The 24,532-nt window shown below is 38.5% G+C and overlaps 1 protein-coding gene across 2 annotated transcripts in view; it reads right to left on the bottom strand.

Annotated features, from left to right (window-relative positions):
- Positions 1–24,532, bottom strand: part of LOC113111945 (protocadherin-15) — a 232,806-nt gene that overhangs the window by 82,025 nt on the left and 126,249 nt on the right. For both annotated transcript variants that reach the window (XM_026277216.1, XM_026277217.1), the window contains exons 21-22: positions 20,575–20,802; positions 14,759–14,875 (exon numbers count right to left, since the gene is read on the bottom strand). In XM_026277216.1, coding sequence (XP_026133001.1) covers positions 14,759–14,875; positions 20,575–20,802 — 345 coding nt within the window. The remainder of the gene's footprint in view (positions 1–14,758; positions 14,876–20,574; positions 20,803–24,532) is intronic.

The raw sequence follows: 24,532 nt of genomic DNA, 5'->3' as shown, positions 1-24,532 counted from the left end.
CCATCCTTCTTCATCGGAAGTTCCTGAGGTTTGCTTTTGGGGGCAAAAGCCTACCAATAAGGATCTTCCACTGGCCTTGCACTCTCACCCCACACTTTCCCGACTCAACCACATTGATGTTTGGTTTATATCAGCTGAGCAGATGGCGGTTCGGCACCGAGGTGTCGTTCTCGCTCACATGAAAGAGCTGGGGTTAAGACTTAACGCCAAGAAAAGTGTGCTTTCTCCAGTTCAGAGAACCACTTATCTGGGCATGGTGTGGGATTCGACCACGATGCAGGCACGTATGTCACCTGCTCGGATCAAGTCGATCCTCACTGCAGTCGCGAGAGTGAGAGAAGGCTGGTCACTCACTGTCAAGCAGTCACGGAGATTGCTGGGTCTGATGGCAGCTGCGTCCAACGTGAATACTATTGGCCTGCTGTACATGAGACCCCTACAGTGGTGGCTCAAGACCAAGGGGTTCTCCCTGAGGGGAAACCCACTTCACATGCTTAAGGTCACGCGGCGCTGCCTACGTGCCTTGGATGTGTGGAGGAAGCCTTGGTTCTTGTCCCAGGGCCCGGTGCTGGGAGCTCCTTGTCGCCGCGGTATGCTAGCGACGGACGCGTCCCTCACCGGCTAGGGTGCGGTCATGAGTGGCCACCCTGCCCGTGGTCTGTGGAGTGGTCGCCATCTGACATGGCACATCAACTGCCTGGAGATGCTGGCCGTGCTGTGTGCACTTCGTTATTTTCTCCCAGACCTAAGAGGTCACCATGTGTTGGTGCGCACCGACAACACAGCGGTGGTCTCTTACATCAACCATCAAGGAGGTCTGCACTCACGCCGTTTATACAACTAGCGTACCAGATCCTTGTGTGGGCCCAGGATGAATTCCTCTCGCTAAGGAAAGCAGAGCAGTTCACATTCCTGGGCATCTTAATATGGGAGCAGACATCCTGTTGAGGCAGGGGCCGAGGCCCGGGGAATGGCGGCTTCACACTGAGGTGATGAAGCAGAGTTGGAGATGTTGGCCAGACTCGGGTGGATCTGTTTGCGACTCGAGAGACATCGCACTGTCCCCTCTGGCTTCCTCTGACTCATCCAGCTCCACTGGGGCTGGACGCCATGGTACAGACATGGCCGAGGCTTCTTCTGTACATTTTTCCCCCGATTGCTCTGCTCTCAGGAGTTCTGGAGAGAGTGCGCCGGGACGGAGTCCAGCTGCTGTTAGTAGCCCCGTTCTGGACGGGCCGGGTATGGTTCCTGGGCCTGATTTCTCTTTTTGACGGCACTCCATGGGAGGTTCCCGTCAGGAGAGATCTCCTCTCGCAGGCGGAGGGTGTGCCCCCGCATGGAGCTTAGAGGCTGTAGGGTGTTGTCTCTGAGGAGGCACAACTCTTAGCTTCCGGTCTTTCAACCGAGGTTGTAAGACCGTTCTCCAATCCAGAGCTCCCTCAATGAGGAAACTGTATGCCTTGCAGTGGAAGCTTTTCACTTCTTGGTGCGGAGACTGCCAGCTCGACCCAGTTAACTGCCCGGATGGTACAGTGCTGGAGTTCCTGCAGGCTCTCCGCAGGGTTGACCCACTCCACCCTGAAGGTCTACGTGGCGGCCATGGTGGCCTACCACGCCCCTCTCGGTGGCCAGTCAGTGAGCAGAAACCCTCTGGTTACATGTTTCCTCCATGGTGCGCTGAGGCTGAGGCCTCCGGCCAGAAGAAGCTTATGCTAAGCGGTGATCAGGATGCTGTCCTAAGCCTCGAGTCCTCTGATCTCCCCTGTCCTGGGGGTCAAGACTCACTTCCTTCTAAAGTTTGGCATTGGACGGTTTGTCCCCGATTTCTTTCAGGCTCCTCTCCTTCTCTTGCTTTAGCTGTGCTCTTCCACACTAGGCAGAGATTGGAAAGTCTGGCGGCGTGGGCATTCTCGTTCCCCAAACGTTCTCGACGCAGCTCGAGTTCCTGAAGAGGAACGTCTAAGGTTACGTATGTAACCCTGGTTCCTCGAAGGAACGAGACGCTGCGTCGCAGTGCCACACTTCCGGCATCTCTGGCTGGCGCTTGCTTCATCCTTTGAGGCTGATATCCGGCTTCGCCGCTCATGCTTTTATGCTTCCTGGTCTCTGACGTCACCCGCCTATGACGTCTCGCCCTTCCTTTGGACTGATTATACATGTTATTCAGAGACGTCACGCTGGACGCGTTCCCCAAACGTTCTCGACGCAGCGTCTCGTTCCTTCGAGGAACCAGGGTTACATACGTAACCTTAGACGTTTTGCATTTTCTGTTCTGTTTAGGCTACATAATTACATTTTTTTTTTAAGCAGAACAGATTTTTAGAAAACTAGAAATCATAATCATAAATTGTTACAGAGAAGAACTGACCATCATATATTAAACAGCTGAAGTTCACACACTTCCAGCCAGTCACTCTGAACACAACCGACTCATTTAGAAATATGCACCTAAAAGTATTTTTTAGGAGAAGTCACAAAAGAAAACAATATTTTCAAAAAAACTAAAAACAAAACAAAACAAAACAAAAACACACACACACACACACACACACACACACACACACATATATATATATATGTATATATATAATTATTATAATGAATAAATGAAATAAAATAAAATCATGATTTTATGTGATATCTGTAAACTCAGAATGGCTCTGACTTTGGGCAAAACAGTCGACTTGTCCAGACAATAAATTAAGGCAAAGATCTGTGCAAAACCTAATGCAGTTAAATCTGGAATTAATTACAGTTGTGCAGCATAAAATTTGCATGGAATGATTGAGACCCATTCAGAATAAGGATTTCAATTCTTGAGTGGTATAAATCAAGATTTAAAGTCAAATCTACTAGGTGTTAAGTTGCAGGCATGTTTAAAACTAAATCTTTCAAGCAATGATCAAGTTAAAATCTGCTGCTGAGCACTCTTAGCAGGATTCAAATGAACATGACAGACCCAATTTGCTCATTTTTATTCTGCTCTTTTAAAGTCTCACCTCCCGCTGCGAGTTTCATACATTACAAGTTTGTGAAACCTGATGTGCAGCATTGGCCAGGGGACAGAAGGGTTGGTAACCCCCCTGTGAGGGAGATAATTATGAGAGTGACGTCAGCTGAGAAATGGAGCCTGTGCGGGGGCCTGCCCTTGTGAGAATTTGCTGAAAAACCCATCCATCCACCCATGGGTGGGACAGCACCACACATAGTGCCAGTCGAGGCATGCGTTTTAGTGTGAAATCGGACTACAAATGGTTTTTCAGCTCACTCCTGTATCTTCAGGGTATATGAAGAGAATTTGGGTCATGGGGCCTCGAAAGCACAAGGAGTTATACCACACTGTGTTTTATCAAACTAGCAGATCATTTACTTTTCCTCACTGCTCTTTTAAAATCCTGAGGAGTTTGATTATCTCATTTCCTCCTTTTTTCTCTCCATTCACTTTGCTTTAATAGTTTATGTCTTTTCATTTTGAAGACAATCTTTAATTGAAAATAAGATTGCATCATTCATATATATATATATATATATATATATATATATATATATATATATATATACACACACACACACACACGCAGACACACACACACACAATTTAATATAATTTATTAAGGAAAGCGTGGCAAATACGTATTTAAATCTGATTTATTTCGGTGTGGGTGATGATAGCTAATGCATAAAACACGCTGATGGGCATGAGGAAATATCAGATGCCAGTATGAAGAGCCATCTGTCAGAAACTCAGAGAAAAAAGGAAAAGTGGAGAGAGTTGCCAGAATTACATTGATAGACAGCATGACAAACCTTGTCACTAGCAGGCTGAAGAGATGTTATAAATAAGAGGTGCTGTTTGCAAAAAAATAAAATAAAATAAAATAAAAAACTTTATGTGCCAGTATGGAATAACCCTTGAAAACGTTTTTTGCTGAATGATTGCTAAGCGGGACGGAGGAGAAAGAAAAAAAAAAAAATGTTGAATCCATTTATTTAATTTGCCAAGAGAACATGCAAAAAGCTATCAACAAGATTGAAGTGATTTATGGTAATGCACTGCTTTGGATGTGGTCAGAGTAATGAGTTCTGCCTGGATATGTCCAAAAGGCTCTATCAGCCATGTATTAACTGGCTGGAAAGTAATACGGTGTCAAATTAGCTTTGAAACATTTGCTCACTCAAAGATCACCATGTAAAATATTAATAGTGATACTGTTAATTGTTAAACGTGCAAGGGGATAAAGGCTTCACACGAGAAAGTGCATCAAATTAGAAAATATATGGCAAATTAGTGTGTAACTATCTAACTTACTGAGAATCTCACAGAAGCAATCTGTGTGTTTTGAGCAAACAAATGGCAGGGCTGTAGGGACAAGCTAGAAGCCTCCAAAGCCTCAGGGTGTATAGACAGAGAAAACTGAACCAGGGCCCTTGGCTTATTAACTGCAGGCTAACTATAAGGCCCCCCTCAGGCACCTCAAAATATATCATGTGAGCTGACCAATAAGGCTTCTGCTTTTACAGAGTGAGTTGACAACTAGAGCACCAGGGTCCCTGTGGCCAACAGCGTAAACAAGTTGAGCTGGCTACTAGGGCTCAAGCGCACCTACAGTATACAGCACGAACTGATCAGTAGTGCTCCAGGGTCCCTGGATCCCTAAGTGCATACAATATGAGTTTATCACTAAATATACAGTGAGAGGTGACCACAAGGGCTCCAGGGCTCCTCAATGTATCCAGCATGAACTGACCACTACAGCTCCCAGGGTCTATAGGGCCAGTTGTGTAAACAGTTTAAACGGACTACTAGGCCTCATAATACATACTGTGAGCTGACCAATAGGTATCCAGGAACCCTGCATTTATACAGCGTGAGCTGGCTACTAGGGCTCCAGGGTCACTGGGCCCCTCAGCATATACAATGTAAGCTGACCATTATGGCACCTGGCTGGGACCCTGGACCTTTCAGCATTTACACCTTGAGCTGACCACTAGGGCTTCTGGACCTCTCAGAAAATATAGTGCATACTATACGGGATCTAGAGCCCCTGAGCCCCTCTGCCTTTAGACAGTGAACTGAAAACTAGAGCAACATTAGCATATACAATATGAGCTAACCCTTAAGGCTCCTGGAACCCTCTGAATAGGCAACATATTCAGTGAACATATCTGCTAGGTATTTAGGTCCTAGGCCATTGAGTGATTTATAAACACGTAAAAGTACTTTAAAATCAATCCTAAATATAACTGGAAGCCAGTGTAAGGACCTGAGAACTGGTGTGATATGCTCAGATTTTCTGGTTCTAGTCAGAATTCTGGCAGCAGCGTTCTGGATGAGCTGCAGCTGTCTAATGGTCTTCTTGTGAAGGCCGGTGAGAAGACCATTACAATAGTCCACCATTCTGGTAATAAAGGCATGAACAAGTTTCTCCAGTGGTGTATAAATCGCCTGAAAGCCATACTCAAGTAAAAGTATAGATATCTAACCAGAAAATTACTTTGGTAGAAGTTGAGTTCACCATTTAAAGTATTACTTGAGTAAAAGTCTTAAAATATGTGATATCTATTGCACTTAAGTACAACAATTTTAATCCTAAACATACTTAAGTATTGAACGTAAAAGTACAAGTAAATGCAAAATGGAAAATAAGCAAATAAATATATATATAAAAAAAGTGTCATACACAGCTTGATTAGCAAATTTTTTTTCAGATTTAACCCTTTTGTATTTTTGAATAAAAATAAGAAGCACTTCATCTGTATTAGTGTCTTTCATTCCAACATAAGAGGGGACATGGATGCATTTAACCTGCAGTTACAGATGGATAAATAAAGTTTTGTTTTTAACATAAAACATTGAATACATTGAGATCCAACCGATTCATTCAGAAACAAAGCATTTTACTGTGTTAATGAGTGAATCACTGAATCATTTATTCAACCAATTCGTTCAAAGAGCGAAATCATTCAATAAGTAAACACTGTCTATTGCTTAGAGATGCAAAGCAGTGCTGTGATCTTTGTTTGGAACTATTTTCGTTGGCAATATCGAGTAAAAAAAGGAATATTATTTCTAAAACGTAAGACACATATTGCTTTACAGGACTTATATAAAATGATTATTAAATGTGTTCATGCTGATATTGTCAGAAAAAAGGTACTCTTAGTGTGATATAAATTAAGCTAACTATATTAAATTATATAAAAATAAACCATATAGAAACATTTTTGCCATATACGATTTAGAATGCCTGGAATTTTGATATTTAATAGACTAATAAATAACGTGTGCACTCTGTATGATTTGGTGATATACTTTATAATGTCAAATTGCGCATTTTTAGAAACAACACTTACCATATTATCGCAGACAATGCTGTATCGCACACCCCTGATTCGACTTGAGTGGGAAATGAATAATTCGTGGTTGAGCATGCGTTTGTTTGCACATGAGCAAAGGTTTTTTTAGGAGACTAATTTGCAGACGCCAGGCCACTGATTCCCGGCTTTCCTGTAGTCCTGTAGTCTTCTGATTTCTATTTTATATTAAGTGACGAATATGCTTGAGGGAAATGTATCAGAGTAAAAGTATACATTTTAATTAGGAAATGTAGCAGAGTAAAAGTAAAAGTTGGCTGAAATATAAAAACTCATGTAAAGTACAGATACTCAGAAAATACTTAAGTACTGTAACAAAGTATTATTACTTCGTTACAATACACCACTGTGTTTCTTCAAGTCTTCACTGAACACAAAATATCTAATTCTCGCAATGTTTCTTAGATGATAGTATGCTGATTTACTTAATGCTTTGACATGACTACTGAGACTAAGGTCTTTCTCCAGAATAACACCAAGATTCCTGACTTGACTTTTAGTTGTTAGACCCGTAGAGACAAGGTACGCATTCACCTTGAGAATTTCAACTTTGTTTCCCAATGCAATGACTTCAGTTTTTTCCCTGATTAACTGAAGAAAGTTCTGGCACATTCAACTGTGAATTCCATCAATGCACTGGCAGGGGGAGTCAATGGGGCAATAGTCATTTGGCGATAAAGCTATGTAAATCTGGGTATCATCAGCATAGTTGTGATAGGCAATTTCATTCTTTCTCATTATTTGACTTAGTGGGAGCATATACAGGCTAAACAAGAGCGGTGCAAGAATTGAACCTTGTGGGACTCCGCATGTCATGAACATCCACTTAGACTTACGCTCTCTTATACTCGCATAATAACCTCTCCCTTCAAAGTATGAACTGAATCATTTGATAACCATCCCAGGAAACCTGACCCAGTTTTCCAGTCTCTCTAGTAGTATGTTATGATCAACAGTATTAAATGCAGCACTGAGATCACGTAGTACCAGCACTGATATTTTGCCAGAATCAGAATTTAAGCGAATATCATTTATTATCGAAAGAGCGCTGTCTCTGTGCTGTGATGTGGTCTGAAACCAGATCGAAGATTGTTCAGGTATCCATTTGAGTCTAAGTGTTTGTTCAGCTGATTAAAGACTTAATTTTCAATGATCTTGCCTATATATATATATAGTTGCCAGATATTGTGTTATCAAAATTGCTCTTTTTCATCACTTTTTTTGTTTTCTTCCAAAAATTTGCTCAATTTCCTCTAAAGCAGACATAGTATCTTCTTTTTGGATATTGTGGTCAAATCAGTCTGACCTCTGCATAATTTAGGGATGTGCTAATCGCCTTCTTGACATTATTAATCTTCTCAGAAAAGAAGCAAACCCATTGCCTTTGCTGTCAGAGAGAATTTCACTGACAATCTGACTTGCAGCAAAAGAGAGGAAGTTTGGTTCCAGCATAAACCAATTCCTCAATTTTCTTTGAGAAGGGTAAGAAGTGGAGATGCTGGAGAGAGGGAGAATGTGTCTGGTGGGCGGGGCTGTGGCTCTGATGTTTCCGGTGGCTGATATATGTTGTCCTGGCTTCCTTGGCTGTTTTCCAGAAAGTCGTCATTGGGTGCTGAGTCTTGGAGCTGTTCTGATACGTCACAGTCTGTCTGTGATGAGCCCTGTGGGCAGGGCTCTGCTGGGAGGGTGTCCATGAGCAGTGCTTGTTGTGGTTGTGGTGTTATCTTTGTCCTTGTGGGATGTGTCAACCACATGATAACTCAGAAGCTGATATAAAGTCCTATCGTCACTCATACTCTGTCCAGGTGTGTGTATGCCATTCAGGTTGAGTAGTTTAGCACACATTAATGAAGGATGACAGAGGGAGAAGTAGATATTGTCCTTTAACACTATTGCACCGAGTTTGTTTGGGTGGAGGCCATCCAGTTTAAACAGTTGTCTATGACCCCAGAAAAGACTGAAGTTGTTGATGAAACTGGCTCCTTCTTTGTAGCCATGTGTTCAACCCAAGCAAATGTGAAAACTTACTAGTTCCCCTTGCTGGGAGTGGTCCACTGATGAATAACTGAACTTTAAGTTGTCTAAGTGTTTATAAGAGTTCACTGAAGTCCTTCTTAAAGAGTTCTGACTGCTCTTTCCGAATATCTTTCTTCCCAAGAAGGATGATGATTCGATTTGCAGTCTTGAGCCAAAGTTACTTGTTCACATCAGAAACTGTTGCTTGAGGAAGGCAGCATGTTATTATATTTCTGCTAGTTCCAGGACCCCTGGGCCCCTCAGAGCATAAAGAGTGAGCTGACTACTATGGCTCCTGGGGCCCTGGACCCTTCTGCACATACACTTTTGGAGCTGATCACTAGGGTTTCTAGGCCTTTCAGAATATGCATAGTGTGCCAACTGATAATGCTCTAGAGACCCTGGGCCCTTCTGCTTATACAGAGTGAACTGCTCACTAGAGATCCAGAGCCCTTCAACATATACAATATGAGCTAACCACTAGAGCTCATAGAATCCTCAGCATATGCAGTGTGAGCTGACCAATATGGCTCTTGGGCCCCTCAGAATGCATAGTGTGAACTGACTAGGAAGGTCACTGGCCCCATTGGTGTATTCAGTGTGAACTTAGCTCTAGGGCCTAGCATATTCAGTGCACCCTGGTCCACCCCAACTATTATTTTTTTTATATAAATCTGTATTACATTGCTATTGAACAATCAAATAGGACTGGCACACTGAATAGGAAGTTGAGGTCATGGTGGAAGCTGTTGTATGCTCAGGGGCCTACTGGGACCATGACAAATGCCCATCACTTGGATATAAGAGTGGTCTCTCAAGCTAGCCTGGAATCTCAGAAAGGTGTAGAGGTGGCATATGTCTTGAAAAGCATGGCAACTGTGAGAAACAAACTAACTGAATCACCATCTGCTGCAGAAGACCTCAGGGACAAGGGACACATAAATACACCTGAATCTGGACCAATGAGTGCCAACACAGGTACAAATCCAGGCTCACACTACCACAACAGTGAAAATACAAACAGAACATTCTACAAGCAGATACAATCCACTGAGGTGTATGTATACCCCGAGGCTTATGAAGGGGACTGCAATTAAAACGGTCCACAACAACACGTGTCTATCTGTAGAGAAAATCAGTCATTTAAATGGGGAGATGTCTTTCAGTCTGGGATGCTAGTTTTGCCACTGTTTAAACAAAAGCTGTTTATAGGATTTTGTTAATTCCGCATCACACTGAAAACATTAGTCAAGATGGTAAATTAGAATAGTAATTGAACTCTTGATAGTGAAAGCCCAGTAGACTGTGATTACCCTGCCCTCATTAAGAAATGCGACTTTCTAATGATACCAACATTTCTGAATGCATAATGAGTAATCACAAGCAGCATAAGCCTTGATTTAAAAAAAAAATAAAAATAACAAAATAATTAAAGGGGGAAAGGACATTTACTGATACCAAGTCTTATAAACTTTAATTGGGTTTTCATTTTGCTGCACCAATCCAATCCAACTTCAGTTTCCCTCAGTTTCTGACCAGTAATTTCCTTGATTTTTCTATGACTTTTTGACGATATTTTCCATTATTTTGGTATGAGGATTTTATAACAATCGCTTAAAATAAAATTTAGGCAAAGAAATACTGAAAATTACAGGAGACATTGATGATGACTACACATCCCCATGACTTTTCCTTTATATTTACAGATTTTCCAGGACAATTAAAACCTTGCAAAAAAAAAATAAATAAAAAATAAATAAATACCTTCCAGCTAGTGACTAAGCATGTGCAAAAGACAAGACAGTAAAACACATCACCAAATTCAATCTGTGGATTATGCCATGACGTTACAGACTGAAAAGCTCATGTTAAATTGCATTTAATCTGTATTTTATTGTTTAAAACATGTCAGAATGGCCTGCAACAACACAGAAGTGTTAAGATAACAAAAGTTACAGGTCAAATTACTGATTTCAAGTAGCAAAGAATTCAAAAAATTTATAAAATGCATTACAAGTGCTTAGTGATTCAAAATCATGCCCTATATTCCTTAGTAGTGCTTTCCTGCCAAAATCGACCGATTGAAATGTCATTTATGGCAGGAACTGAGAGGTTGTGTAGTGTCTAGACTCTGACTCATGCTAAAAAAAATGTAACTGGCATTCAACAACTACTATCTGCATCAAAATGCTCCAGCTCCTATGAATGATAACAGCTTTCTGCATGATCTGATACAGTGAAGAGAATAAGTATCCCTCAGTTTCAAAGACAGATAAACAGTGTTGCTTGCAAAAATGTACCTTGCTCCTGTGAATGCAATGAGCTGACATTTCGCCACTGTGCAATTTATCAGAGCATTCATTAATAAAGGCCTCATGTATCGCTCAACTTGACGACAGAGTCAGAAATTAAATTTAGGTTTAGCGTCACAACAGATTTATGCTCAAATAATTATTTGTTCAAATCACTCATGCAGTCCCAGTGTTAAGTAGCTAACCACAAACAGCAATGCTACTAACCAAACTTCATTTTTCAGTAGTGTGACAGCAGTTCAGGGTGACAGAATATAGTTATAAAAGTAGTTATAAAAAAAAAAAAAAAAATAATAATAATAAAAAAATAATAACAAATATTCACTCAGATTAACATTATTTAGTAACATTCAAGTGTGGTCAGCTGTTTAAATCTTTTGGGAATTTCTGTTTTTTTTTTTTTTTTTTTTTTTTTTCAGATAAACATTCTTTTTTCAATTTGTCATTTCTATTATTATAAAATCAAAATACTATAGTTAAAAGTATATTTATTAGCTCAGATCTCTTTAGCTATGTTTGTAGCTTTACTTCATTATGTAATTATACACAGATTTTAGCTTAGCAAGTTCCAGTAGTTTACAGTTCACTGATGAAAACAGAAATCTTTCCATTAGCCTTCTGTATAATAGCAATGTACAAAGTGACAACTGCTTATTCTCATATGGATGTGGTGAACTAGAAACCTCAAACAGTGTTTTATACTGCAACTGATGACGTGCTAGCATGACTGTCAGGCTAAATTCAATTTCCAGTCGCAGCTGGGGCTGCTGGCCTGCATTGCCCCTGACCAGTCTTGGCATGTGTGCTAAATTATGGGCTGAATCGAGAAGCACAATTGATCTTTTTTGAGCTTTAGGTTACTGAGAAGGTGAAGGCATAGTGAAGCATTAAATCTGTACACCTCCCTGAGAATATGCATTTGGATTGAAGGAGAATGAAAAAAGAACAACATGAAAGAGCAAAAGAGAGTGAAAGAGTAAAGCCTGTGGTAAAGTTTATTATCTTTAATAAAAACAAACAGTATGTTATATATCTTTTTGTTAACAAACAATAATTATTAAATATAAAACAATTATTTTCATCTCCCATTATTATCCGTGTGTGCTGCCCAGTTGATTGACATGTACGTGTATGTTTTTTATTTTTAGGGAAAGTAAAACTGGAGGGGAGGATGCAGACCAACTGTGCCTGGAAATTGAATTCAGCCAGACAGTCATGCTAGCATTAGCATGTCATCAGTTGCAGTATTAAAAAAAAATAACAAAGGAAGAAAGAAAGAAAGAAAAAAAGAAAGAAGGATAGAAAGAAAGAAAGAAAGAAAGAAAGAAAGAAAGAAAGAAAGAAAGAAAGAAAGAAAGAAAGAAAGAAAGAAAGAAAAAAAACCTTCTGGGGTTGGCTAGATCTTTATAATACTAAGAAATAGTCACATTGTACAATGTAAAATAAATATCAGTCTCATTTATTTGATTCAAATCTAGCAACTAAATGTCCTCTGGTGTGGAAATTTCACCTCTGGTGAAAAAAATAAGTAAAAAATATATATATAAACCAAAAAAGGGGAAAAACAGAACATAAAAACATTGCATTGCTAAACATTTAACTTAAAACTGAAAATCAAATTAAACACATACGTTGGTATAAAGGTGAATTTGAATAAATTAGAATGTCGTTGAACAGTTAATTTATTTCAGCAATTCAACTCAAATTGTGAAATTTGTGTATTAAATAAATTCAATGCACACAAACTGAAGTAGTTTAAGTCTTTGGTTCCCTTACTTGTGATGATTTTGGCTCACATTTAACAAAAATCTCAAATTAGAATATGCTTACATGCCAATCAGCTAATCAACTCAAAACACCTTCAAAGGTTTCCTGAGCCTTCAACATGGTCTCTCAGTTTGGTTTACTAGGCTACACAATCATGTGGAAGACTGCTGATCTGACAGTTGTCTAGAAGACAATCATTGATACCCTTCACAACGAGGGTAATCCACAAACATTCATTGCCAAAGAAGCTGGCTGTTCACAGAGTGCTGCATTCAAGAATGTTAACAGAAAGTTGATTGGAAGGAAAGTGTGTGGAAGAAAAAAGATGCACAACCAACCTAGAGAACCGCAGCTTTACGGGGATTGTCAAGAATAACTGATTCAAGAATTTGAGTGAACTTCTCAAGGAATGGACTGAGGCTGGGGTCAAGGCATACAGACGTGTCAAGGAATTTGGCTACAGTTGTCATAATCTTCTTGTTAAGCCACTCCTGAACCACAGACAACGTCAGAGGCATCTTGCCTGGACTGAGGAGAAAAAGAATTGGACTGTTGCCCAGTGGTCCAAAGTAAGATAAGAGGAAGTTTTGTATTTCATTTGGAAACCAAGGTCCTAGAGTCTGGAGGAAGGGTAGAGAAGCTCATAGCTCAAGTTGCTTGAAATCCAGTGTTAAGTTTCCACAGTCTGTGATGATTTGGGGTGCAATGTCATCTGCTGGTGTTGGACCAGTGTTTTTTTTTTTTTTTTTTTTTTTTTTTTTTTTTTTTTTTAAACCAAAGTCATTGCACCCATTTACCAAGAAATTTTGGAACACTTCATGCTTCCTTCTGCTGACCAGCTGTTTGAAGATTCTGATTTCATTTTCCAGCAGGATTTGGCACCTGCCCACACTGCCAAAGTACTGAGTACATGTACAGTAAATGAACATACTTTCCAGAAGGCCATCAATTCACTAAAAATGTTTTTTAATTAATTAATTTTTTATTGGTCTTATGAAGTATTCTAATTTTATGAGATGTTGAATTGGTGGGTTTTTGTTAAATGTGAGCCAAGATAATCACAATTGAAAGAACCAAAGGCTTAAACTTCTTTAGTCTTTGAGCTGAATTTATTTAATACATGAGTTTCACAATTTGAGTTGAATTACTGAAATAAATTAACTTTTTCCACGACTTTCTAATTTCTAATAGATGCACCTGTATGTGGTTTACAGAGACTCTCCATAGGTGTAATGGTTTTTATACTTTACAGTTTATTTTCTATCCCCTTACCCTAACCCTGCTCTTAACACTACCCATCACCTTTTGGTTTACGATGACACAGGAAGTGTCCTCATAAACCATTTTTCACATTGTATTACCAATGCCATTGTACATTTGTGTTCTCATAAACCATATAAACACAATTTCAATACTGTAGTAGCCCAGGACCATGGTTGTGTAAAATGCATGCCGTTGTGTGAAGCTGGTGTGCGATTCTGCCTGTGGAGGGTAGGCAGAGCTGTGGGGCTTTATGCTGGATGCGTGCCAGGTTGTTACACACTGGTTGGGCTAGTGTAGCTGCCTCTTCAGTTAAACACACACACACAGCTTCTAGTCTTTGCTGCTGTTTTTTCTCTTCTTATCTTTGTTTTATTGTGCTTAGCCCTTTTAAGACTTGCCACATATTACACATTCGCTCACTGCACAACGCAGTCAGACCTATTCACAGTCACATCAGGAACGACCAATAGAGGCTGTCAATGACACTCAAGTTTAATCATTAGAGAGTTAATGCCACACTGGATATATCTTCAGTGACATTTTGTAGAAAAAAAAAAAATCAAGGCGACTTTTGTCTTGTGCAGAATGTTGGTTGAATTTCAGCATAAAATCTCACGTGTTTTTATTGCTATTAAGCATCTGTGTATGATGTGTGTATAAGAAAAGAACATTGATTTTTTAAACTTTAATCCCTTAAATGAATAGTTTGTTGCTAGGAATAGTTAGTCACAGAAAATGTACTCACTATCAGGCCTTCCAATATATAAATGTGCATATTTTTCGTTGCAATGAAAATTTACCTGTGTATCTCTCTACAGTGAATGGTTGCCATCAGTATGAGAGACAAAACAGTTGATAAAAACATCACAGTAATCCACACCGGTTCAGTACATTAATTAACATCTTTTGAAGTGAAAAATTAGATGTTGGTAAGAAACAAGGGTGTGTAATTTTTTATTTTTTTTGAAAATTCCTTAATGAAATATCTCAGGGATGAAAGAACACACATAATCAAGGCAACTCACCGGTGGGTCCAGGTCTTCAGCATGTACTGTGGTCACTGTGGTCCCCTTGACTGCATTGGGTGCCACCATTCCCCGGTAGAGCATTTGACTGAACACTGGTGGGAAGTCATTCATGTCCTGCCCAGACACAGAACATCAAACTCCGATTAGTGCCTTGAATCCTGCGCTCTTCGCCTGCCTGCAACTGTCAGACTATGCGCTAGCTCAGGCCCCATAAGCTAGCCTCCAACAGTAAAACACTAAGCAAAAATGGCATTTATTCAATAGTAGATCATGTAGTGCATTAAGGATGTGTCACAGTACTAGGTGCTCAGGGACTTTTTGGGGAAAAAGTCGGGTGAGAGACAATTATAGCCACTGAGAGAGCACTAAAGTCAGATGAAAAGGTTGCTAGAGTGAATAAAGAGGCAAAGCTTAAAAATGGAGTGCTAATATAATGCAACAGAGTGCTTCTGGAGTTAAAACGTTTGATTTATTTTCTCCATATATTTTATTAATTTTTAACAATGTCATAAACATTTCGAGATAGATACAACCATGCCCTCAAAAATTAAATAAGTGGTATATGGGTATGTATTAGTTGCTGTTCAAGTTGTTCTAACTTAACATGATGCATCTGCTAAATGGGTCACAATTAATGCATTATGTCAGGAAATCTAGCGGGTTTGTTTACGCTCTGAAAAATATGTGAATGGGCTGCATAAAGGTGCTAGTCATATAATTAGAATATCATCAAAAAGTTGATTTATTTGACTAATTCCATTCAAAAAGTGAAACTTGTTTATTATATTAATTCATTACACACAAACTGATATATTTCAAATGTTTATTTCATTTCATTTTGATGATTATAACTGACAACTAAGGAATATCCCAAATTCATTATCTCAGAAAATTTTAATATTACTTAAGACCAATAGAAAGAAAGGATTTTTTTAGAAATCTTGGCCAACTGAAACATATGAACATGAAAAGTATGAGCATGTACAGCACTCAAAACTTAGTTGAGGCTCTTTTTGCCTGAATTACTGCAGCAATGCGGTGTGGCTTGGAGTCGATCAGTCTGTGGCACTGCTCAGGTGTTATGAGAGCCCAGGTTCCTCTGATAGTGGCCTTCAGCTCTTCTGCATTCTTGGGTCTGACATATCACATCTTCCTCTTCACAATACACCATAGATTTTCTATGGGGTTAAGGTTAGGCGAGTTTGCTGGCCAATTATCATGGTCCTTAAACCAGGTACTGGTAGCTTTGACACTGTGTGCAGGTGCCAAGTGCTGTTGGTAAATGAAATCTGCATCTCCATAAAGTTGGTCGGCAGCAGGAAGCATTAAGTGCTCTAAAACTTCCTGGTATAAGGCTACATTGACCTTGGACCTCAGAAAACACAGTGTCAGATGACACCTCAGAAAACACACCAGCAGATGACATGCCACCCCAAACCATCACTGACTGTGGAAACTTAACACTGGACCTCAAGCAACGTGGATCGTGTGCCTCTCCTCTCTTCCTCCAGACACTGGGACCCTGATTTCCAAAGGAAATGCAAAATTTACTTTCATCAGAGAACATGTCTTTGGACCACTCAGCAGCAGACCAGTCCTTGTCATCTTTAGCCCAGGCGAGACTGTTCTGACGCTGTCTTTTGTTCAAGAGTGGCTCGACACAAGGAATGCGACAGCTGAAACCCATGTCTTGCATATGTCTGTACGTAGTGGTTCTTGAAGCACTGACTCCAGCTGCAGTCCACTCTTTGTGAATCTCCCCCACATTTCTGAATGGGTTTTGTTTCACAATCCTCTCCAGGGAGCGGTAATCCTATTTCTTGTACACTTTTTTTCTACCACATCTTTTGCTTCCATTCGCCTCTCTATTAATGTGCTTGGTCACAGAGCTATGTGAAAGGCCAGCCTCTTTTGCAATGACCTTTTGTGTCTTGCCCTCCTTGTGCAAGGTGTCAATGGTCATCTTTTGGACAACTGTCAAGTCAGTAGTCTTCCCTGTGATAGTGTAGCCTACAGAACTAGACTGAAAGACCATTTAAAGGCCTTTGCAGGTGTTTTGAGTTAATTAGCTGATTAGAGTGTGGCACCAGGTGTCTTCAATATTGAACCTTTTCACAATATTCTAATTTTCTGAGATACTGAATTTGAGATTTTCCTTAGTTGTCAGTTATAATCCTCAAAATTAAAAGAAATAAACATTTGAAATATATCAGTCTGTGTGTAATGAATATTATACAAGTTTCACTTTTTGAAAGGAATTAGTGAGATAAATCAACTTTTTGATGATATTCTAATTATATGACCAGCACCTATATGTATTTATTATTTATTTTTATTTTTTTACTTTGTGCTACCCCTTTCATCACCTCAACCACCTCCTAATCAGAACTGCACTGGTGCCAGCTCTTTTTACAACACTCTAAAATAACTAATATTCTTGTAAATAATTCAATATGTTGGCATAAAAAATATATATAGATTTTTTTTTATATATATTGCATTTTCTTGACTATAAGTATTTTTTATATTTAATATTTACAATATAAATGATGGTACAATATACCATCTCTTCATACCATGGTGCAATATACCATGATGGTGACTCAATATTGCATGGTTTAATGTGCTAAAATTGTATGGTTATTTTAATAATAATAATAATAATAATAATAATAATAATAATAATAATAATAATAAATAAATAAATAAATAAATAAATAAATAAATAAATAAATAAATATTTGTAATGTTGTAGAGCTGCTTGGTTCATGGTTTATAAGTTTTTATACAATAAAATTTCAAATCTCTGCAGAGATACTTCCTGATGCAAGGTTGCTGAAAGTGGGTGCTCATTTTGCACAGGACCTTAACTTTTTTTTTTTTTTTTTTAACAAAGTTATATATGCGAAAGATACAGCAAAATGGAAAAGTGTTGTTGGCTCCCATGAATGCTGATGATACAGTTGATTCTGGGAGATACAAGAGATGTAATGCAACCTAATACACTCAATAGAGCAGCCGGCTCTGCGTCCAAGGAAAGGCCAGGCGGGTTCAGGTATCCAAATAACACCCCCCTCCCCTGTCAGTCCCCCACACTTTGTCAAGGATGTCCTTGAGTCCTGAGTACTGACTAATCAAACTTTACTATTGCTCACATCCCCAAAATAAAAGGCCCCAAGGAAAGTACTTTGGAGTTAAATTGTTCTGTTTTTTTCCCCTTATTTTCCAATCCCACACCTCTCTGTGTGTCTTCTCCCTCCCCAGATAAAAAATAAAATCTGTCAAGCCTAAAAGTAAATCTGCAAAGTGTAGTGAGTTCACGATGGTTGCACTGGGACCGTTTTCTCCATCAGGAAGGTTCCCTTGGGGCCTCTATCCCACCATAATCACTCTGTTATCCCGAGTCTCCATGCATCAGGTAGCACATTCATTTCCACTGTTAACTTTTTCATTTTCCACAACAACTAATTAAAATTAGCCCTACTATACACAGAAGGAAAATTAATAAATAATCCCAACACAGAAACAATTAGGGGTTCTTGGGAGACTATAGAGGATGTAATAAGCTGTGTTTCCTTGAATGAAAATGCTTTTGCTTTTATTTTTCTTTGAAGCTGAAACCTATCAAACTGCAGGTGGTTTGGTAAATTAAATAAACTTAAAAAATAATCGTTAATCTTAACATCTGGTTAAATGTCTAATAATGCCCTGGGTCTGTTGTCGAAGCTTGACCAGAGAAGAATATAACATTCAGATGAATAAGGGAAGCAACCAACTTTGAAATTGTGGGTTTACAAGTTATAAGCTTCTCAAAATGTAGTTTAATTAGTTAATTTACCCTTTTTTAACAAGTTACCTGCAAGATGTTTTCAACAATAAGTGGCTAACTACATTGAAGCAATATCTTATTAAATGCAAAACTAAACATTATTAATTTAGCAATCAGAGCCGTATTTATCTGGAACATAAAGGAACTCAAATAGGGTTTCAGTGTTTGAACAGTGTTTTTACTCTAAATGCGACTTATAAAACTATTCATAACCATTTATATAATTTAGTTAACACTGAGATTAACAAATAAACTATACATTTCACTTCCATTCAGCAAAATTAATTAGATCTACAATGTGACGTATGAGAGAGAAGACAATTGAAGAGATAGTTCACCTAAAAGTGAAAATTTGGTCCTCATTTACTCAACTTTAGGTTATTCCAAACCTTCATGAGTTTCGTTCTTCCTTTTTTATTTTTATTTTTTCTATTGAACTCAAAAGAAGATATTTTGAAAAATATGGATGTGAATATGAATAACCGAACAGTTGACTTCCATAGTATGGAAAAAAAGACTATGGAAGTTGATGGCCATCAACTTTTTTTTATTTTCTTTTTTTTTAATATATTTTTTGTTCAACAGAAGAAAATAAACTTATACATGATTGAATCAACTTGAGGCTGAGTAAACGATGACGTGATTTTCATTTTTGGTTGAACTATTCCTTTAAGGAGAGCAAATTTGATTATTTGTTTGTTATGCACCTTTACTGTAATGCTCTATTTGTAACAGATTGTGACCAAAATAGATAAATAAATAAAACTGAACAATTTGACATGCTTATATATATATATATATATATATATATATATATATATATATATATATATATATATATATATACACAGTACAGACCAAAAGTTTAGACACCTTCACATTCAAAGAGTTTTTTTATTTTATTTTCATGACTCTGAAAATTGTATATTTACATAGTCATGAAAATAAAGAAAACTCTTTGAATGAGAAGGTGGGTCCAAACTTTTGGTCTGTAACTGTATACACACACACACCGTATCTTCCGGACTATAAGTCGCACTTTTTTCAGAGTTTGACTGGTCCTGCGGCTTATAGTCAGGTGCGACTTATCAAAATTAATTTGACATGAACCAAGAGAAAAAATTACTGTCTCCAGCTGCGATAGGGCTCTCTATGATGCTCGGTGCTGCTTATTTTATTTTTTTATTTTTACCAAAATTTGTTCTTAATTTAACCAAGTCTGAAACCAAAAACCTTATAACCTTGAACTGAAATGCCCAATCTCATGGATTCTACCTATAAAAATTTGTTGAACAATGGTTAATGTGATGCCACATTTATGATCGCACAAAGATATTAAATTACTTTGAATGTTGAAATATGTTCTCAAAACTATATAAGACAAAACAGTCACCCATATTTGTTTGTGGGCAGGTCATGTGTGAATTCAGTTATGTCTTGGACCAATTCTCCATTCTAAGAAATGGTTCATAGGTCCCCCAAACAAGCAACAGTAGCATTTCACTGGAAAATGATCACAGTGACCTTAACTACCACATAAATACTGTACAACTGCAATTATTTATTTAACCCACTTAACCCGTAGACCAGTAATCCAGCAGTATTTCCAGTAGGAGCTAATTGACATTCATCCAGTGTGTGGAACTTAATCTTCTGAGACCTTACAAATCAGCCGGTTACACACTGAGGTCTTGTGGACCTAATGACCATTTCAGATATAATACTGTCTTTAGCTGTCAGTGTCTACAGGGCTTAAGCGTGGCTACCGAGAAATCACAGGATGCCAACAGTTTCGGGAAATCCCCTGCTAAAAAGTCTATCTTAGACCAGTAGGAATCTCCATGCTGGCTGAGTTAGCACATAATAGCTGCCTGGGGGGTGTTACCAAGAAGTCAGTCGACTGAAAAGACTTGATTTTATGGGGCATGGTTGGGTACAGATAGATTATTAAAGGAATTGAGGAAAATAATTGAGACTATCTTACCAACACAGTTACTGTAATAGAGGCCAACCCTGGTGGCATTTTGCCACTTCCGCCATCCACAGCCTCTACTACGAAGTTCCATGTCGTCCCATTTGGTAAGAGTTTCTCAAAATCAAGTGAGCGAAGGACACTCAGCTCTCCGGTGAGAGGATTCACTGCAAAAAGCTTTCTGGCCTCCTCTGTCCTAATACGGTACGTGATGTTCGCATCCAGATCGGGGTCCAGTGCCTGTGTGAGACAATCATAGTGACCAAAACATTTGGATGAGTAATTCTAATCTTGGAATTAATTCAACTTTTTCTGAATATATCAAATGACCAAGTACAATTAACGAATGAAACAAATCCTGCAGTAACCCTAAAGTGATTAGTAAATTAGAAAGATGCTTCACCGGCAGCTGTTGGAACTCAAAAATTAACCATTACTGCAAACTGAACAACATCCCAAGAGGACACAGGCCTTTGGAAAGTTCTGTAAGGCATTGCATTGATCCTGAGGATAAACTTGGGTCTTGTCATGTAATACAGTGGTTCTCAACTGGTGGGTCGTGATCCCAAAAAAAGCAAAACATTGCTAAATGCAAATGACAAAATGTAATTAACTACATAATCCAACCAAGGCTCATTGGAAAATAGTTCATTTCTAATTCATTCATTTCTGATGATCATTACATTGCATCATGCATGTTTAATGAAATTGTCAAATTCCAATGTTTTGTGAGTGGCCCTGAAATGGATTCAGTTTATTAAAACAGGTTAAGGTGAATCTAGCAACATTTTATTATGCTGGCTGTTGTACGTATTGCAGCAGTTTACCAATGAAACACTCATTTATTGGCTGTAAAGGTAAATGCTTTATTGCATTTAAAAATAGCATACCACCTTCACTAAACCCTAACAGACAGTGTCAGTAAAAGCAAATGTGAGATAATGCATTGGCTGAAGCAGTCATTATATTTTAGCTTGTTTCTACACGTCTTTTCTCTTTCGTGTTCAACAGGTATGTTCTCCTCATTGCAAGTGTAATTGTGTACCAGGTGAGCTGCATATTTGCCATACTTAACCCTCTGGAGTCTAAGGGTATTTTTGGGGCCTTGAGAAGTTTTGTCATGCCCTGACATTTGTGCTTTTTTCAGTTTCTTATAAATATCTAAATGGGTAAAGTCTAATATCACTGTAATCAGCACACACTGGGCTATAATAATATGTGAAAGGCATGCATGTACATGATTGTATTTTTGAGAAAAAAAATGTTATGCATGGTTAGTGAAAAACTAAAAATGTTAAATCACTTGAATAAGGCAATAAAACACATACATAAAATTGGTTGCCGGAAAAGTTGAGAACTGGAGCTTGTAGCCTAGAATTTTTCTTTCTGAATGATGTGAAAATCATCTTGTTTACTCACTCACAGAAAACAATATATTGATTTAAATTTTCTAAAACACTTTTTGTTGGTAAAAGTCATATGCGAGTAGGCGTCAACTATCATGAATATCATTGTGATTTACACCTGAGAAGACAAAGGCCTGCATAATGAGCTGCATAATGAGCCTCCCATTCAACTGTGCCACTGTGAGGGAGGACTTACAAGAAAGAATGTGAGAACAAAATAAAAGTATATAATTTTATGCTTGTAGTTTATTAAGAATATATTTAATTATCCCACAACATAATTTAATATCCACTTGGGGGAGCAGTTAAACAGTTTATTAGGAACAATCAAAGCTGACTTTCAAACAATTTTTTTTGGCATCCTTTCTCTAGTCACACAATCCTTCAGAAATCCTTTTAACAATCTTATTTTCTACCAAATAAACCCCATTTATTATCATCATCATTATTATTATTATTATTAATGTTGAAAAGAGCTGATAATATTTTTCAGGTTTTTTTAGGGGGAATAAATCGAAAGAACTGCATTGTTTTTACATTTGTTAGAGTTATCTCTATTTGTCACATTTATATTATTTACATCAAGCTTTTGAATGGTATAGTATTGTATATTGTTATTGAAACTTCATAATGTTTCACTTGATTATACGTTTAGTCAGGAATTATAGTTTGGAAAAAGTCTTTGGAAAAAGTCTAACTAGTAAAATGTTTACACTTTATGTGAAAACTAGTACAAATAAATAAAAAGAGACTTACTCATGTTTATGATCTCTGCTGAATAAAGTGCTTCATTCTTTTTTCTGAGGAAATCCATTTCTCAAATCCTCAACCACACCACATCTTTTTGGGGTGAATTATGTCTTAGTCCTCTCATCGCGAAGCAAACAGTAAAATAAAATAAAAACTTGAAGAACAGTCTCAATGCCTTTTCTTTTGTGTGGGCGTATTCAAGCCGCGCGCTTCAGTTTGAATCTGAATAGCGCGTTCAGCGCGGGGTGTGGTCACATTAGATATAATGAGCGGAGATATGAAAAACAGACATTGCGTTGTTTTCATATGGATTACTTTATCTCAGAATATTTGTTTTCGGCAGCACTTGTTTAGTTTAAAAGTAGACATTCCAGGCTTTCTATAGATATCTCTCTCATGTCTCTTCGTTGAATATTCACGGAGTTACGGTTCATTTTAATGAAATGTTTGTACATGAGGATCAGCGGAGACAAAGACTGTAGACAGCGCACCTTGTATGTTATCTTTATTTTATAAGTGCACAAAGGTTTTTTGTTATTATGTCTGTATCCAAAAAAAATAGACCCTTTACAGATTCGATTGATGTATTGCTCTTATCTGTACGATTAAAACTGAAAGTGTAATTTAAGTTCTTTTCGGGGTTATCAAGAGAAAATGACTCAAAACGCATATATGCGTTAATCGACTCGAAAGGGTTAAAAGATTCAGATCATCAAACTAATTTTAATATTACACAAAGATAACCAAAGTAAATACTGTGACGAGTGGGGCGGGGCCAAGAGACGTGGGAACGGGGCGGGGCCGAGAGCCGTGGGGACCGGGGCGAGGCCGGTGGATTGGAAATGAGCGACACCTGCTCGACCCACCGGTCTTGAGTCCCACAGAGGAGATGGAAGGATATAAAACAGAAGCGACGACAGTGAAGGACGAGAGAGGACCAGGCCTGGATTTTAGTTTGTGTTTTGGTTTTGTTTGTGCGTGGCAGTCGGCCGTGATGGGCTGCCACGCTGTTTTGTGTTTATTTTATTATTAAAGTTTCATTTTGATTGTCCGCCGGTTCCCACCTTCTTCCCGATGATTGTGAAAGTTTTGTTACAAATACAAAATGCAGTTTTTAAATAATGATTTTATTTATTAAGGGAAAAAAGCTGTCCAAACCTGTCTGGCCCTATGTGGAAAAAGTTAAATCTAATAAATGGTTGTGCAACCCTTTGTAGCAACTACTGCAAGTAAACTTTTGCGATAATTGGTAATGAGTCTTTTCACATCGCTGTGGAGGAATTTTGGCTCACTCTTCTTTATAAAAAAATTGTTTTAATTCAGCCACATTGGAGGGTTTTCAAGCATGAATGGAATGTTTAAGGTCATGCCACAGCATCTCAGTCCGGCCTTTGACTTTGCCACTCCAAAACCTTAATTTTGTTTTTCTTGAGCCATTCAGAAATGGACTTACTGGTGTGTTTGGAATTATTATCCTTCTGCATAACCCAAGTGCGCTTGAACTTGAGGTCACAAAATGATGGCTGGACATTCTTCTTTCTGGAATTTCTGATAGAGTGCAGAATTCATGGTTCCAATAGAGAAGTGAAATGTCACAGGCAGGAGTGACCAGGAGTAACCAAAAATTTGTGCGTCATCTATTTGGGAGCAGAGCTTGATGGGCAGCCCTCAAGGGGCCATGACTATGAGATTTTCCTGCTCCATGTGTTCTGCTCCATCCCACGGTTTCTTCCCCAGAAGAGAGGGTCAGATGCTTCATCTATCTTTCTCCGAGAAGGTTGATGTGATGAACGTTGACATGAAGGAGACTCGCC

The sequence above is a fragment of the Carassius auratus genome, chromosome 12 (assembly GCF_003368295.1).
Source record: "Carassius auratus strain Wakin chromosome 12, ASM336829v1, whole genome shotgun sequence".
Taxonomy (NCBI): Eukaryota; Metazoa; Chordata; class Actinopteri; order Cypriniformes; family Cyprinidae; genus Carassius; species Carassius auratus.
Note: the sequence above shows the minus strand (reverse complement) of the source record. Positions and strands in the feature narration are given on the sequence as shown.